This window comes from Triturus cristatus, chromosome 3_1, assembly GCF_964204655.1.
Source record: "Triturus cristatus chromosome 3_1, aTriCri1.1, whole genome shotgun sequence".
Lineage (NCBI taxonomy): Eukaryota > Metazoa > Chordata > Amphibia > Caudata > Salamandridae > Triturus > Triturus cristatus.
Window position 1 is genome coordinate 325,729,784 of NC_140583.1, and position 17,264 is coordinate 325,747,047.

General features: G+C 45.0%; 1 protein-coding gene across 1 annotated transcript in view; it reads left to right on the forward strand.

The window, feature by feature from the left end:
* Nucleotides 1–17,264, forward strand: part of LOC146860196 (sulfotransferase 1 family member D1-like) — a 267,089-nt gene that overhangs the window by 85,851 nt on the left and 163,974 nt on the right. The window contains exon 2 of the mRNA XM_085646322.1: nt 899–1,027. Coding sequence (XP_085502448.1) covers nt 899–1,027 — 129 coding nt within the window. The remainder of the gene's footprint in view (nt 1–898; nt 1,028–17,264) is intronic.

Here is a 17,264-nt window from a genome sequence, read left to right on the forward strand (position 1 = left end):
TATCGCTGCTTTTGTGGCCGTTTTCGGCAGAAAAGGAGCGATAATTTTGTCGCCTAATTAGCAAGGCCACGCTAATGCGTGAAACCTTGCTTTAGCGTGGGGATTCCTAACACCCAGCTTTGCATCTCTAATGAGATACAAAGTCGGCGTTCCTGACCTAACATGACAGGAGAAATGTCACTAAGTGACATTTCTCCTATCATCAAGCCCCACGCTATGAAGCATAGCGGCAGGAAAAGTAGCGATAACCCCTGTTATCGCTACTTTCCTTACACCTGCTTCAGGACTGACTTAGCCATGATATCCTATGGAAGGTGGATATCATGGCTAAGTTTGTGAGTCCCTATCAGCAAGCTAACGCCACACTACGTGAGATTATCTCTGATTTTCCAGCAATAATCTCACGTTAGGCTGTTAGTGCTAGGATTTTTATCGCTGAGGAGATAAGCGTTGCTAATAGCACGCTATCTCAGCGATAAAAATCTACGTTACCCGGCGATAATTATCCTCACGCTAAGAGCGCTGAGCGATAATTATCGCCGGGTGTTGCTGATATGCCCCCAAGTCTTTGCCTTGTCAAGTGTATTTGTTATATCTGAGCTTCACGACACATTGAAAGGTTCACTTTTTGATATTGATGTATACGCTTTCTCCATAATGAAATGTGCACATAGGGAGGCTTTTACAACGTTCTGACATTGATGCTATCGGTTAAAGCGTTGTTTACTAATTTTACCTGGAACTGGCACTGACTGTAGAACATTGACTATCTATGGAAGGCAGTCATTAGCCAGCCTGATTGTAATTTCTCTGTCCTTTTCATTTGTTTTGCATGATTAATTTCAACATTATGAAGATCTGTGCTTCATTCTCCTGTGGTTTCTTTGAACTTTTTCAGGCACCACGTGGATGACCGAGATTATCGATTTAATAGTTAACAATGGCGATATGCAAAAATGCCAGAGGGATGCTGTTTACAAACGTATTTGTATGTTAGAATATGCTATTCCAGGATGTATACCACCAGGTAAGCCTAACAAGATTGCAGGGCTTGGGCCACAGTTGTGTGAAATTTGTTTAGACTGTATAAGGCACAAGGGTAATGATTTATGAGAATTGTCAAAAGTGCGGTAGCTGCACAGCTTTTCTCCTACCTCCCTTTCCTTCACAACATTGCCTTGTAGATGTCCATCTTGGAACACATATGTTAGATCATCCAAGCACCACAAACAAAGATGAACAGTCACCGTTTCACCATACAGGAACCCGAGAGCAAACCTCCTGCTGTGGACCACAACGTTCAATAGATTAATTGGCCTTCCCTTGAAACAATTTTAGACACACATTTGGAGGAGTTTGCCTACCGAGAACCGTAAAGGCCAACCACAAGCACCAGCATATTTTAGAGTCTAAAATATGCAGGTACTTGTGTTTGGCCTTCACAGTTTATACACAACTTAGACACATGGACACACAAAAACTGGCTGTGTTTGTAGGAGTGGCACAACAGGGCTGTACGAAAGCTAGCAAACTGTATTATGTGTACGATAAAAGAGACACTGAATTGTATGAGGAGTAGCATCCTACCTGGGAATTTCAGAAGTTAAATACATATTGCAAGGCTGATGAACTTTCTGCCGAGCTCGAACTTACATTCAGAGCTATACATGAGTTTTTATATTCGTTTGCTGTAGAATTTCCTGTGAGGATTGGCATACTGTTACACAAGGATCATTCAATGACCTCAGTACTGTTGAACTCAAAAAGACAGCTCGCAATAGGGGAGAGGTTGTGGCCTAACAGCTAGAGCGGTCGACCTTAAAGCTGGGGAACTGGTTTTGTATCTCAGGAGGTATGCTCAACATGCTGTGATTCTGAGCACATCACTTAATCTGAATAAATGTGCCGTCTGTAATGCAATTTATTATTTATTTATTATTTATTATTTTAATTTATAGGGCGCACCAGCTACCCAAAAAGGGTTTCCCGGCGCCAAGAGGACTAGGTGTAGCTCATAGAGGGCAGTAATAGAAGGAGTCACTGGTTAAATAACCAGGTCTTGAGTGATCTGCGGAAGCGTGTGTAAACAGTCTCTTAGCGTATGGCGAGAGGAAGGGTGTTCCACAGTGATGGACCTAGGTAAGTGAAAGATCTTCCCCCCATCCTGGATAGTTTGAACCTAGGTACTGTGAAATATCCGAGAGTGGTAGATCGTAGCTGGCGAGTGGGGGCATAGGGACAAGAGAGTTAAGATACTGTGGTGCCGTTCCCATTTTGATCTTGAACATATAGCTCAGGGTTTTAAACTTAATGCGGGTCTCCACCCTGAGCCAGTGTAGGTTACGGAGGTAGCCAGATATCGGGGTGGCTTTGGGAACCTTGCAAAGTAATCTTGCTGCAGTGTTCTGTACTAACTGCAGTCTTCGAGTCACTGCTTTGTTTGAGCCAAGGTAAAGGATGTTTCCATAGTCCAGCCAAGAGGTGATGAGGGCATGGACCTCTGTTTTCTGGGTGTCATCTGGGAGCATCCAGATGATCTTCCTGAGCCATTTCAAGATGGTAAAGCAGATAGCTGTTACCTTTACTGCCTGATGGTGCATGGTTAGAGAGTCATCGATAGTTATCCCCAAATTACGGACATGACTGGAGGGTTTGGGGTGGGCGCCCATCTCAGCAGGCCAATGCAGTAGGCCCCACAGATCTTTATTTTTGCCTAGGATGAGGACTTCTATCTTATCACCATTTAATTTCAGGTGATTGCGGTTCATCCATGTAGCAATTTTCCCTAGGCCTGTCTGAAGAAGGGATGTTGAGCCGGGGCAGTACTGGAGAGGGAAAAGAGGATCTGGGAATCGTCTGCATACGTAAAAAGAGTTAGGCCTGCTTGTTCTGCTATGTCTGCTAGAGGCCTGACATATGAATTGAAAAGAAGAGGACTAAGGATGGAGCCCTGGGGCACACCAAAGGGTGATGGGTAAATGTAGGAAGTGTCTGTGACAGAGAAGATCTGGAATGTACGGTCGGTTAAAAAAGAAGTAATCCAGTCCAAGGCTGAGCCACAGATGCCCAAAGACTTCAGTGTGTTGATTAGGACTGAATGGGAGATAGTGTTGAATGCCACACTAAGGTCTAACAATATCAGTGCGACTGTGTCCCCAGTGTCGAGATGATGGCGCAACTTCTCTGTGACCCCCAACAGTGTGGTTCCCGTGGAGAATCCGGTTCGAAAGCCGGATTGAGAGGGGTGGAGGATTTTGTGAGTTTCGACAAACTGAGAGAGATGGAAGTGAATGTGTCTCTCAAGAATTTTGGTGAAGGCAGGCAGGAGTGAGATGGGCCTCTAATTAGAGAGGACACTAGGGTCGGCAGAGGGCTTTTTCAGGAGAGGGGTTACCATGGCGTGTTTCCAATGCATAGGGACTGTGGATTCGAGCAGGGAAGAATTTAGAGCATTCAGGATGTCGGACAGATGAGAGAGGTCCAGCTGTTTTAGTGTGGAGATTGGCAGGGGATCCTTCGGGGAACCGGATTTGACCTTTCCAAGGATGGTTATCAAGGAGTCTAGGTCAAGTGGGGGCCAAGAGACTAGCTGTGGAACCGTTTGGGGAGAGACAGTGAGGTGTGTTAGGGGTAAGGTCTGGGGTAAAATGATGGATTGAGACTGTGGGGTTTTGCTTATATGGGAGTTAGCAATTTCAAAATAAATTTTCTCTATTTTTTGCGTGAAAAATTGGGCAAGATCGTAACATTGACGTTTAGTTAAAGGCAGAGATTTTGCTAGGGTCTCAGAGCCGGCAAGCTCTTTAACTAGGCCAAAAAGTGTTCTTGAACAGTTAGTGGCATCCAAGATGGTTTTGGAGACAAAGCTGGCCCTAGCGGAGTTACAGTTGTTGTAGTATAATTTTAATGCTTTTTTGTAGACAACTTTGGAATCAGGTGTGTAGTCTCTCCTCCATCTCCGTTCCAAGGCTTTACATTTAGATTTCTCAGCCTTAAGAGCTTTGTTAAACCAAGGGGCTGGGGTCGGTGGTTATTTATTTTTTTATTTTTGAGGGGGAGGCAAGAGTCAAAAGCATCTAAAAGCCAATCGTATATGTTTCCTGAACGTACGTCAACCGTAGAATCGGATATGGGTCGGTTGGCGCATAAGAGCTTGTTGAGGACACCTATATTCAGTTGTTTCCAGTCTCTTTTGGGGACCTTGAGGGAAGGGAAAAAAGGGGTAGGGGAGGAAAGGGGCGTTAGCCAGAATTTGGATATAAAGTGATCTGACCAGCATATGGGTGTTGCCGGGGCACAATGGATGTGAGGAAGGCTCGAAAAAATGGGGTCAAGCAGGTGGCCGGCACTATGAGTGGGGCCTGTATTTAGTAGGTTAATATTCATAGCTGTGAGGTCAGAAATGAAGTTGCTGCAGGTAGAATTAAGGGGATTGTCAAGATGTAGGTTTAGGTCGCCTTGGACTGAGAAATTCTTGGAATTTAAAAGGAAAGGGATTATGAGGTTGGGAAAGGATGAGGCCCAGTTGGTGGGGGGTCCTGGCCGGCGGTAAACTAAAAGACCGGAAAGTGTGAAATTGGGGTTGAAGGATATTTTAAATAGGGCGGCTTCGCAGTTGGGAAAGTCAAACGGATCAAATTTGCATTGAAAAAGATTTTTAAAGATGATGGCTATCCCCCCCACCCCCACTTTTTGTCACTCTGGCCTTCCTGACGATGGCATAATTGGGAGGTAGTTCTGCTGCCACATCAGGGCCGGCACTCTCATGGAGCCAGGTCTCTGTGAGGAACAAAGCGTCAGGTTGTTCGTCTAGAAGAAGGTCAAGGATCCCCATTTTATGCTTGGGGAGTGATCGGCAATTTAGACTGAGGAACGTAAAATCTATGATGGGTCGGACTGATGAGTTAGGGTAGGATTCAGTACCAGGAGAGGTGAGGCGGAGGGACTGTGAAGTGACAGGGGCAAAGTTGCAGCAGGGACAGACCTTCACAGCTAGGCTGTCAGCAGTGAACCGGGTGCATTTTGGGTTAACCGGGGGGCGGAGAGCTAGGAGTTGTTTAGAATAGAGATTCAGACGATTTATGCACTTTTGACCAGGGGTTGTGGCTCCTGGCCCCGTTTGGGTGTGGACTAGCACAGATGGGCTTGCCTTTGGCGCGCCTTTGGCGCGCCGGCTGTGCGCCCGCTGCGCGCATCTGCTGCGCGGGAGAAGTGGCATTGGATTTAAGTAGAGAGGAGCTCTAGGTCACGTGACCGTCAGAGCGCCGCCTGTTACATATGCAACTGGTGCATATGTTAAGTGCTCTGATACCTTCGGGTCGACTTAATGCTATATAACACCCCCACACACCAAACAATTGACATGTTCACTTTGCCTAATGAGCTACTGGCTTCCTTATCAACTAACAATGGTATTGAATATCGGTCAACATATCCTGAGTATAAACTTATCACGTTTTTTCTTTACATTAATAGTCGAAGTTTTAAATATTGATTATTTAAATATTGTGGTATTTAACATTGTTTATTAGATAGTATCTTCTTAAATAATTCATAATATGTTATAAAAATTTGAACTGTAAAATGCTTACTTTTTTTTTGGGAGCATTTTGTGTCCAGCTTTACGTATCTTAATTTTAGCTTTTAGCTTCTGCAAAGCTATTTTGCTCTAAGACTCTTGCCTTCTGCTCCTCCTCTGGTGTCTGTGACTGCTTTCCTTTCTTATCTCTTCACTCTTTTTACTCTTACCTCTGCCTTCTATGAACCTCTTTTCACTCTTGCCTCTCATCCGCTTTTGGTTCCCCTTCACTTCACCCTTCTGACCCTCTGCTCTTTCGACAGTTATGTGCCTATTTTTGTGTCTCCCTTCACCAGTCTCATTACCAACTTCATTGCCCTGCTCAAATACGTAATTGTCCAGATGTAGCATGTTGTTTGATATTTATGCACATTGGATCCACAAACGTTTACCTAGGACTGCAACAACCCCTGTATTTTGTATGTAATTTAATGTACTAGGAGAAGTGGTTGTTGCTTATGGTTTAAATTTTCGACTGGATTTTTTGTATTATAATGTCTTGTCTTAATACATGTGATTTATTTTATTCAGAACAAGGTGTTGTGTGTACTTCTACGGACACCTTTTGAAAAAATGTTGAATTTGTGTAAGCACATGTTTCTTTAAAAAACGTTGGTAATTAAATTACCCAGACCATGTAAAAAAGATAAATGGTCTGAAGCTAGTTTATTTATTAAAACAGCGATTACAATAGCAGGCCAGGCCCACTTTCCTTTATAAAGTATCAAATACGTAAGGCGCACATTCTCCTTGGTGACCTCAACTTCCACCTGTAGGACAGAACCAACCCCTGCCCTACAGCACTACTGGAATGCCGGGGCAACACTGGACTTACCCAGCTCGTCTCAGGACCAACACACACCGCAGGACACACACTGGGCCCCATCTTCACCACCAGTGACAGCATCAAATACAACTCTAACTTGCCACTCACAGTGAATGACCGTGCCATCATCCACTTCAAAATCAACACATTGCAACTCAACACGCCCACCAGTATCAGCGTACCAAGTTGCAGCTGGGACAAAATCTCAGAAGGAGACTGGCTATGTGCCCTCAGCACAGATCAACCTAACCCCACAGTCAACCTCAACAAGAATATCACTAATTCCAAAAACTGGATTAAGAACTGTGCAGAGTCCCTTTCACCCCTCAAGCTTAAAAGCAAAAAGATCCAACAAGCAGGCCAGGTTGTACACAGAGGAGCTATGAGACACCAAACAGTGCTGTAAACAGCTAGAAAGGAAATGGAGAGCCAACTACAAAACAACTAATAGAACCAACTACAAGTTTGCTCTCAGACTCTACCACCAGCAACTAAGAGACACCACAAAAAATAGCACTAGCTGAACGGAGTAAAGAAAGCTCCAAAAGCTGCAAGTAGATCTTCTTGATCATCAAGGACTTCACCACACCCCTCAGCCTCCATCAACAACATCAACGCCTGCCAAGAACTCTGCTACGATCTGTCAAACATTTTCTACAGCAAAATGGAAAACATCTGCACTTTGCACACCATCCTGACCCCAGCGAACTAATAGTCATCCTACCCATCCCCAACCAAGATGTCCACCTGACTGAATGGACAACCCTCACCAGAGACAACACTGTGACAATCTTGCTGACCATCCACTCAGGGACCCCAAAGGATTCATGCCATCACCACATCTACAACCTGAGAACACCACAAATCAGCACCGCTCTTACCCACATCACCAAGACCTCCATCAAAGTTATCACATTTTCGGGTGACTGGAAACATGTGAAAGTCAACGCTCTCCTCAAGAAACCATCAGCAGACCTAAACCAACTGAGCAACCTCTAACCTATGTCCCTGCCCCCCTTCCCACCCAAAATGATTGAGAAGATCATCAACAAGCAACTCTTAACCCACCTCGAGCTTTGTCACCCAATCATCAATCAGGATTCATAAAGAACAACAGCACTGAAACAGTACTCATTCCGGCCTCCGACAACATCCGAACCATCCTGGACCAAGGAGAAACACTGCCCCTAATCCTGCTCGACCTATATACACGGCTTTCAACACTGTCTCCCACAACACTCTCATCAGAAGACTCCACAAGATAGGTATCCAAGGTTCCACAGTCAACTGAATTTTCTCCTTCATCATGGAAAGAACCGAAAGGGTCAGAGTGCCACCGTTTACATCGGAGACCAAGAACCTGATCTGCAGAGTCTCCCAAGGATCGATCCTCAGATCAACTCTGTTTAATGCCTACCTCACCTGACTGGAAGGCATCACCATCATCTCCTATGCCTACGACGCCTTTCCTCTCCCTGATGGATAAGACAGCCACCACTAGAACCAACTTCCCCAACTTCATGACTATGGTAGCAGATTGGATGAGAACCAACTGCATGAAGCTCAATTTTGACAACACGGAAGTACTGGTCCTTGGAAACAAGACCTCCCTATGGGGCTTCATATGAAGGTCATTGGACCTAGGATCAATGCAAATACCCAACCAAACGTCCAAGAGATCTGAGGATCATCCTAGATAACAAGCTCAACATGACTGCACAGGTCAATGCAGTGAGCACCTCCTGCTTCCACATCCTTTGCAGCCTCCCTCAACACATCAGGGCCTCCTTCTTACTTCTTGACTTCCGCAAGAGGCTGAAGACCTGACTCTTTAAATAACTCACCGGGGACCACACGCCCACACACCTACTCAAGCGCCTGTATACCCTCACAGGTGATATGGATGGGCTGAAGACCTGACTCTTTAAATAACTTACCGGGGACCACTCGCCCACACACCTACTCAAGCGCCTGTATACCCTCATAGGTGATTAGTGCACTGTAGAAACCAACAGTATATCATAACGCAACACAACATAACATAACATGATATGACATTGCATGACATACCATAAAACTTGTAAATTACAGTTAAAAGAAGATTGTTCTAGTGGGAAAAGCCTTGGTTATTGCCCCTTCAGTAGATTTAAAGGTCAGCGTCACCAGGAGCCACTTTTCATAGGCACGTTTAACCTCACTCGTGGGATGGGCTCATGGTCAGTCCTATGATCAGACATATCTATTCATCATAGCAAAGCAGGCACATGCCAAAACCATCCAAGCAAATTACCACCTGAAAGGGCAGTGCATCTTGCGCCACTGTTGTGTAGTGCTGTACCTCCGATGTGCCCCTTTGCCGCGCGCAGTAAACAACAGACCTTAACTTGGCTAAGATCGGAATTCCAGCCTCTTAAGGTCTAGAAGAAGCTTGACCATTAGGGTATTAAGGAGCAATCTTAGATATTTTAAGAAGGCAATATTAAGCCCTAACAAAATCTGACACGTTCGAGTAGCCCCAAATATCAGTTCAATGTAGGACAGCATCTGGCCCTGTAGCTCTATACACTAGGGGCCAGATGTACAACCTGCCAAATAGCGCCTTGCAAATTGCAACGCATTTGCTCCTTGTAATTTGTGAGGCACTATTTGAGATGTACAACAGTGTGTTTAACACTGTTTGCGATTCCCAATAGGGTTGCAAATTGCGAGGCTCATGAATATTAATGAGCATCTCACAATTTGCGAGCCCATTGGGAATGACAGGCCCTCCCAGGGATGGTGGCCTGCTGGACTTAGCACACCACCATGTCTGGGACTGCTATTAATTAAAGCAGCTTTTTTTTTAATGCAGCCCGTTTTCCTTAAAGGAAAACGGGATGCATTTTAAAAAAAAAAAGGAAACATTTTTGTTTAAGTTTTTTAAGGGCAGGTAGTGGTCCCTGGCACCACTACCTGCCCTTACAAATAATATTGAATATCAATCAATCAATCAATCAGTGACACTTATAAAGCGCGCTACATACCCGTAGGGTCTCAAGGCGCTGGGGGGGGGGAGCCGCTACTGCTCGAACAGCCAGGTCTTCAGCTTCTTCCTGAAGGAGAGGTGGTCTTGGGTCAGGCGCAGGTCGGTCGGGAGGGAGTTCCAGGTCTTGGCGGCCAGGTAGGAGAAGGACCTTCCTCCTGTATTCGCTCTTCGGATGCGGGGGACGGCGGCGAGGGCGTGGTTGGCTGATCGGAGGTGGCGTTTGGGAGCGTAGAAGTTGATCCGGCTGTTGAGGTAGCTCGGGCCTTGGTCGTGTAGGGCTTTGTGTGCGTGGGTGAGGAGGCGGAAGGTGATTCTTTTGTTGACGGGGAAGGATTCCCCAGGGGACCCCTTCCCATCTGCAAATGAATTACTACCTACTTGAAGTAGGTGGTAATTTGCAAGTGGTTTGCAACCGCAATTGCAGTCGCAAAACATTGGTACATAGCTGTGCGGTCACTATTAGGAAGGGAATGCCCCTTCCCAGTAGCGAGTCGCAAAACAGTATTTTGCGAGCCACAATTTATTTGTGACTTGCATTATAATGTTTGTACATGGGCCCATGCTTTTTCGCATCCGCAAACTGGTCTAAGACCCGATTGTATGATAAAAAGCGTTGTACATCTGGCCCTTGGAGAGTATAGTAAGGCAAGTGTCTCCACCCTTCTCCCTGTAAACTGGGCAAGGAAGTTACAGCTCCTGGCTATGTGTAGAGGTGGGCATAACTGGAATAATTCTCTACAGTGTAATAACTCATAATTGCCACAATGTTAGTTATAATTATGCATAATTGTGTGAGAAGCATAATCCAGCATTTAGCGCTATTTTCTTAGTGCAAAATGCACCGTTACATCAAAAATGGTCCAGAGGATGCATTTTGCTCTAATAAAATAGCATTAGGATTTTTGCACCAAATTTCTATTGATTGCTGAAGCTGGAGAAATTGCATATTTTCGGTAATTTTGCATTACAACAGTCTTTTTAATTTCTGAAAATACTCCAGTGTAGTTACAATTTTGCCCAGGCCTAGTTATGAGCTTCTTTGATTTTACTTTGTGTGTCAGATGTTCTCCCAGGAAAGTAAACTCTTGCACCTGTTCAAGGCTTGAATTGTCCTGTCTAAGCTGTCCTTGGCCCCTTTATATTATTTATAAAACAATACTAAAGTTGTTTTCAATGGGGTGTGTGGTCAAAATGGTGGCAGGAGTGGTCGCATAATTGCGAGATCCATCCTGGTGCCGTGAATATCCTGAGCTAATCGTGGCTGTCATCCCCACCTCAGACTGAGTGCAAAGGAACACGAGGGGGCCCGCTCAACCTGCCTCCCCCTCAGTGCTTTAAATGGGCGGCAACTGTCCAGTACTGAGTAACAGCACTTTCTCATTTTGAGTGGGAGAGTTCCTGCACTTCTCAAGATAAAATGTAATACTTTTAATTGTGTAGTACCAGCACTTCTCAGAAACAACAGGTACTATGGTACAGAGTGCCTGCACTTTTACTTTTTCATTTCAAGCACTGCCCCCCCTCCCATTGGATTGCGTGTGTGCAAGGGACCATGCTAGGCCCGTCTGGCCTATGCCCAATGGAGTAGCTGGAGGCGTGAGAGGAGGTGCTGGACCTGCACAGATATCTCTGAGATCGGCCCAGACACCTGTGACAAACTTGGATCTACCTTGCCTCTCGCCAGTGCTGACGAACTACAGGGCGCAATGACCTCATACTGGTTACTGACTCAGCTGTGGGCCCTCACAGTTTGGTGTACTGTAGCAGGACTTCGAGAACCAGCTGAGAACATTGGGCGGTAATGGAGGCTTGTATGACCTTGTCCAATGAGAACGGTACTAACTCCATGAGTTCACCTGCTGCTCTTAGAGAATTTGTAATCTCCATGTTCTGAATATGTGTTGCAGGATGAAGTATTGAGAAGTGTTCATACTGGCGGTCTTCAAGGATATGTTGTTCTATAATAGAGAATGATTGAGTGTTGCCACAGGATATACTATGCCCTGACAAACAGATATTTTTTGATTTTACTGTCCTCTCAAATCATCTGCCATCTGTTCTACTCCCATAACTCCTCCTTTTCCTTCAGTAGAGTTTAGTAAAAATATCTCATGAGTTTGATGTCCTCTCTTGCATTATTTTTGATGGCTGACAATAATGCTAACACATGGATATGATGGAAATTTTTCAGACACTCATCCCCAGTCACTTTTAACTAGTCAGTCAGTCTAGCTTGAATCCACTGGCAAAGTGAGCAAGGGACTCTCGTCTGGGCATACCCTGCCAACTTAGGGTAAACAAAGTAAACACAAGGAAATGATAGACGGAGTGCTGAAACTTTTCAAATACTCCCAGTCACAGATCTGGATTGAATCCATCATCATTCTTTAGCTCACTTTGCCACCCCATTTCAGACACAGCTATATGCAAATCAGTCTTGACCCTGTGCCTCATGGGAACAGTACAGCCCAAACTGCCAAGCCATGTCTTTCCTGGACCGGAAACGAGCATCCTGGGACAGGTTTCAGGGTAACACCCTGTTGCATCCTTCTTTCCCTCCTCTTTGTCCTTTTTTAGTGTCTTGTTCTCTGCTTCTCAGCCAATCTCTGTGATGTCATGTACTGTTCTGTTCTGCTTATGCAAGGAGAAATAAGAACTTTTATAGTGTTTTACAAATTAATCCCTGCAGCTCCGCACGTGGAGAAACTGCCTGCACGTACATGAAGATTTGTGGTCTATGTGCTCCCGGAGGAATTTTTGGCAGCGAAGGCGCAATGAAACTTTGTCATTTCATTTCCCCATGTGACAAGATCATTTTTCTGCTGTGGGGCAGTTTGAACTGTTTTGTTGTGGTTCAAAATACAAACAGAGCTCGTGCACTTTACCTGTTTGTATTCTCGTGCTGTGCCGCAATGTTCTTCTGTGACACTCGTTGCTGTGAGACCTCCATGAATCCCGTGACGTCCCACATTGCTGCTTGTGGACGCTCTTCTGCTCCGATGCCCTGTGAGCCACCCGGCTCAGGGTCTGAAAACCTGCCACCATTTTATGATTGGCGCATTTGTTCACGTTTGAGGCACAACATGTACTCTGCCAACCACGTTTCCTGCCAACCACTTTCTCAAAGATGTATTGGTGTGGTGATTATCCTTCGTTCACACTTCAGTCAACAATTCAGGGAAAGAGCTGTCTCCGAAGATTTGACGACAGTGACTACTTTTATTATTTTAACTTGTTATGTTTAAACTTTTGTGTTCTATTCTGTTGCATATTATCTAAGTTACGCAGTATGCTGTTTCCCCTATGATTTACAGTTTAGTTCATGCTACAGATGTGTTGCGTGTGGGAATTATTTTTGGAATTTGGAACCACTTTTGTGCTCAAAATATTTGAAGGGTTCAATTATATTTGTGATTCCTGTTAATGATTTTGAGATGCTCTATTCTTTTTGGGTTACCTGTACTGAACTGAACCTCTCTAGTGCTTAATTTATATTTATTATTCTTGCGATGATTTGTAGAAGTGTTCAATTCTGTTATGCTTGCTGGAGCTATTTATATGCTTAATTTATGTTGAGGTGCTCAGTTTGGGTTATGCTTACTGGTGGTGGGCCACATAGATCTCAGTGTTTGTGATGAGCTATAGGGGTGCTCAGTTTTATTTCTTATTGATATTGAGCCATTTATTTGCTCAACTTATGTTGAGGTGCTCAATTCGCGTTATCCTTACTGGTGATGGGCCACAGAGGTGCTTAGTGTTTGTGAGAAGCTGTATAGGTGCTCAGTTTTATTGGTGAGGAGCCGTAGTGGTGCTCAGTTTTATTGGTGATTATTTGTTAGGAACCACTTAGGTGCCTTATTTTGTTAGAGGTGTTCAAATTTCATTTTCATGCTCAGTGTTATTTATGCTTGCTGGTGAAGAGCCGTAGTGGTGCTCAGTTTTATTGGTGATTATTTGTTGTGAACCACTTAGGTGCTATATTTTGTTAGAGGTGTTCAAATTTCATTTTCAAATTTCATTTATATTTTGCAGTACTGAACCATCATTGCTCAAAATTTATTGAGGTGTTCAGTTTATTTGAGTTAGTGATGAATAAATGGGTTTGTCATGTGGAGCACATTAACCACGCTCATTTATTCTTTTGTTGATTTCAGGTGTGTTTAACTTTTTCTTCTTACTATTGCGAGTTCTTTTATCCTTTTGCTCCTCTACTTGCTTTTCTCTCTTTCTCATTGTGTTTGTTAAGGGGAAAGATGTGTTGCATCCTTCTTTCCCTCCTCTTTGTCCTTTTTTAGTGTCTTGTTCTCTGCTGCTCAGCCAGTCTCTGTGATGTCATGTACTGGTTTATCTGTGTAAGTTTATGTGGATTTGTCAGTTATCTTGGAGGATGAGCAGCAGGGCAGCTGCTCCCTGTGGGGTCTTTACTGGAACTTTTACTGAATTATCTATCATATCTATATGCTGTACCTGATCACTCGATTACCAAGAATAAACTTACATCTGGACACAGCAAATGAAGAGTCATCATTATTTTTTGGAATGTTACACACCCCTCATCAGCCAGGCTATCTTGTATCCAGTGGCAAAGTCTGCAAGGGACCAACGTCTGGGCATACCCTGTCAACTTAGGGCGAACAAAGCAAGCACAAGGAGATAATGGACGGAGTGCTGAAACTTTACAAACACTCACCACTAGTCACTGATCTGGGTTGAATCCATCATCATTCTTTAGCTCACTTTGCCACCCTAGTTCAGACACAGCTATATGCAAATCAGTCTTGACCCTCTTCCTCATGGGAACAGTCCATCCCAAACTGCCAAGCCATGTCTTTCCTGGACCGGAAACGAGCATTATGGGACCGGTTTCAGGGTAACATCCCTCATCAGCCAGGCTAGCTTGAATCCAGGGACAAAGTGAGCAAGGGACCAACATCTGGGCATACCCTGCTAACTTAGGGTGAACAAAGCAAGCACAAGGAAATGATGGGCGGAGTGCTGAAACTTTTCAAACAATCATCCCCAGTCACAGATCTGGGTTGAATCCATCATTATTCTTTAGCTCACTTCATCACCCCAGTTCAGACCAAACCATATGCAAATGAGCCTTGACCCTGTTCCTCATGGGAACAGTCCAGCCCAAACTGCTAAGCCAGGTCTTCCCTGGACCAGAAACAAGCATCCTGGGGCCGGTTTTGGGAGAACACCCCTCAACAGGCTAGCTTGAATCCAGTGGCAAAATAAGAAAGGGAGGTGCACGTCTGGGCCTAAGTTGGGCATACCCAGCCAACTTAGGGCAAACAAAGCAAACACAAGGAGATGATGGACGGAGAGCTGAAAACCTTTCAGACACTCACCCCCAGTCACTATTAGATCTGAGTTGAATCCATCATCGTTCTTTAGCTCACTTGGCCACCACAGTTCAGACCCATTCATATGCAAATTAGTCTTGACCCAGTTCCTCATGCGCATAGTCCAGCCTGAACTGCCAAGCAATGTCTTCCCTGGCCCGGAAACAAGCATCCTGGGACCGGTTTCGGTATAACACCCCTCATCAGCCAGGCTACCTTGAATCCACTGGCAACTAGAGCTATGCTATGGGCTAGCAACCTTTTTTAAACAAAAATTTGTGACATTCAGAAATCTTTGCCTGCCATGCTGGAAAATCCGCCTTTTGTCTGTCATTTAGATCTAAACAGACTTAGCAACGGGCTTACTTAGTTTATGCCTATATGATTTCAACATTCCAGGGAAGCTATCCTGAAATGTAAATCGGGGTATCCTCTGAATGCATGATCCCTACTCTGCTCGCTGAGGCAATGGATATCATCAATCCGGTGATCAACTCTATCTTCAATCTACCTTCTTAACAATCACTGGTTTTGTTAGAAGAAATGTGCTCTTCCACACTATTAGATAGGTGTAGAAATTGGTATGGTTGTAGTGATTCCAAGACACAAAATTGTGTCACGTTCTGCCTCGTCCATTATATCCTCCTGCATTTTGTTATTATGACTTTGAATGTGCACTGATATTGTCCAAAAAATCACCGAAGGAGAGGATTAGAGGATCTTGAGAGCCTAAGCTTCAATCTTATGACATCAGCTCAATTCTCTTTCTTAGGGGAACTAATCTAATGTCCCCCGAGCCCTGCTGGGGATTTTAGTAATACCCTAGAAGAAGCCCTGGTGCTTCATCTCCTGCAATGGGCCAGCTTCACTGTCCTAAGGTACCTCAACTTCCATATGATTTGAACATTCCAGGGAAGCTATCCTAAAATGCAAATTGGGGTCGCCTCTGGTTGCATGCCCCCTTAATCTGCTTGCTGAGGCAATGGATGTCATCAATCCGGTGATCAACTTCATCTTCAATCTCTACCTTTCTTCGGAGTCATGCATGCTGTCTGGAAACTTGCTAAGGTGGTCCCTCTGCATATGAAACCTGCGTGGGACCCTAGAATTTTTTGCAATTATAGGCCCATTTCTCTTCTTCCAACCTTAACAAAAATACTGGAAAATCTGGTCAATGCTCACCTTTCGGAGCATCTTGAGGAAGGTAAGCTGTTACATCTTAGTTAATCTGGCTTTCGCTCCCATCACATAATGGAATTGGAGTACTGGAGATCACTGACCATATTAAATGGTCATTGGACTCAGGGAAAAATGCGGCTTTAATCCTTGATCTGTCAGCGGCCTTTGGCACCGTCTCACACTCTATCCTCCTCCATCATCTATTTGTGATGAGTGTGGGGGGTACTGTGTAGGACTGGTGCAAATCATTCTTGGCCGCCAGAGGCCAATCAGTCTAGCTCGCTCCTTTTTGCTTGGAGGTCAAGCCAATTAACCAAGGAATCCTGTGGGACTCTACACTTAACCCGACCCTCTATAATGTCCCCCTTGGCTTCTGTAGTCGAGTCGTTTGTATGTAAAATCATTTCATATGACGATGACACTCAGCTGCTCTTTGCCTTCGAGGGTTCTCGTGCCTCTATTGCAGCATCTTTCACAGACTGTATGCACGCCGTCTTTGATTGGACGGAGAGTAGCCAATTTAAATGCAATGAAGAGAAGACGGAAAATATTCCATTTGGGTTACATGTGTGCCAACAGGTGGGAAGACCTTTGGGCCTCTGCGTTGCCAGCCACGCCCCCTTCATCCCGGGTGGTTAAAAACTTAGAGGTGAAATTGGACAACACTCTTTCCATGAGGTCCTGGATCTCTGCGGTGGTAGGCCAATGTTTCACGTTGCTTCGCACTAGCAAGAAATTCCTCACTCCTGCCTTCGGAGGCTAGAAGAGTGGTGTTCCATGCTTTGATCATCTTGCATCTGGATTATGCAAACACCTTATTCAAAGCCTTAGCTTTGGTTCACAGGGCTGGATATTACTCTAGCCATGGCTATTTGTTGGAGAGATTAGTCCAGTAGATTCCCTCCAGAGCACTGCATTCTGCTTCTGCTTCACTTCTGGCAATCCTGTGCTTCAAGCGTATACGAATGAGCGGTAACATTTTCTCCTTCTTCATTGCAAAGGCTTGGAATCAGAGCCGAACTAGGAACTGAAACCGGCCCTGGCAAACTGCTCGGCCGGCCCCCTTGGGGGAAGGAAAGGGGTGCGGCCGAGCTGTTTGCCAGGGCCGTTTCATCCGGTTTTGTTACGAGGGGCCGACATTGACAGCCCCCGGTAACAAAGACAGGCCTCCCGTGGGCCCAAAGCAAGCCCCCACCTCAGCAGCCTTTTGGAGAAACGCCCGGTGCCCGCTACGGCCAGTCCCGCCCTGCTTGGAATGAGCTCCCTCACGAACTGCGCCTGATCTATTCTGCATCCACATCCCAAAAA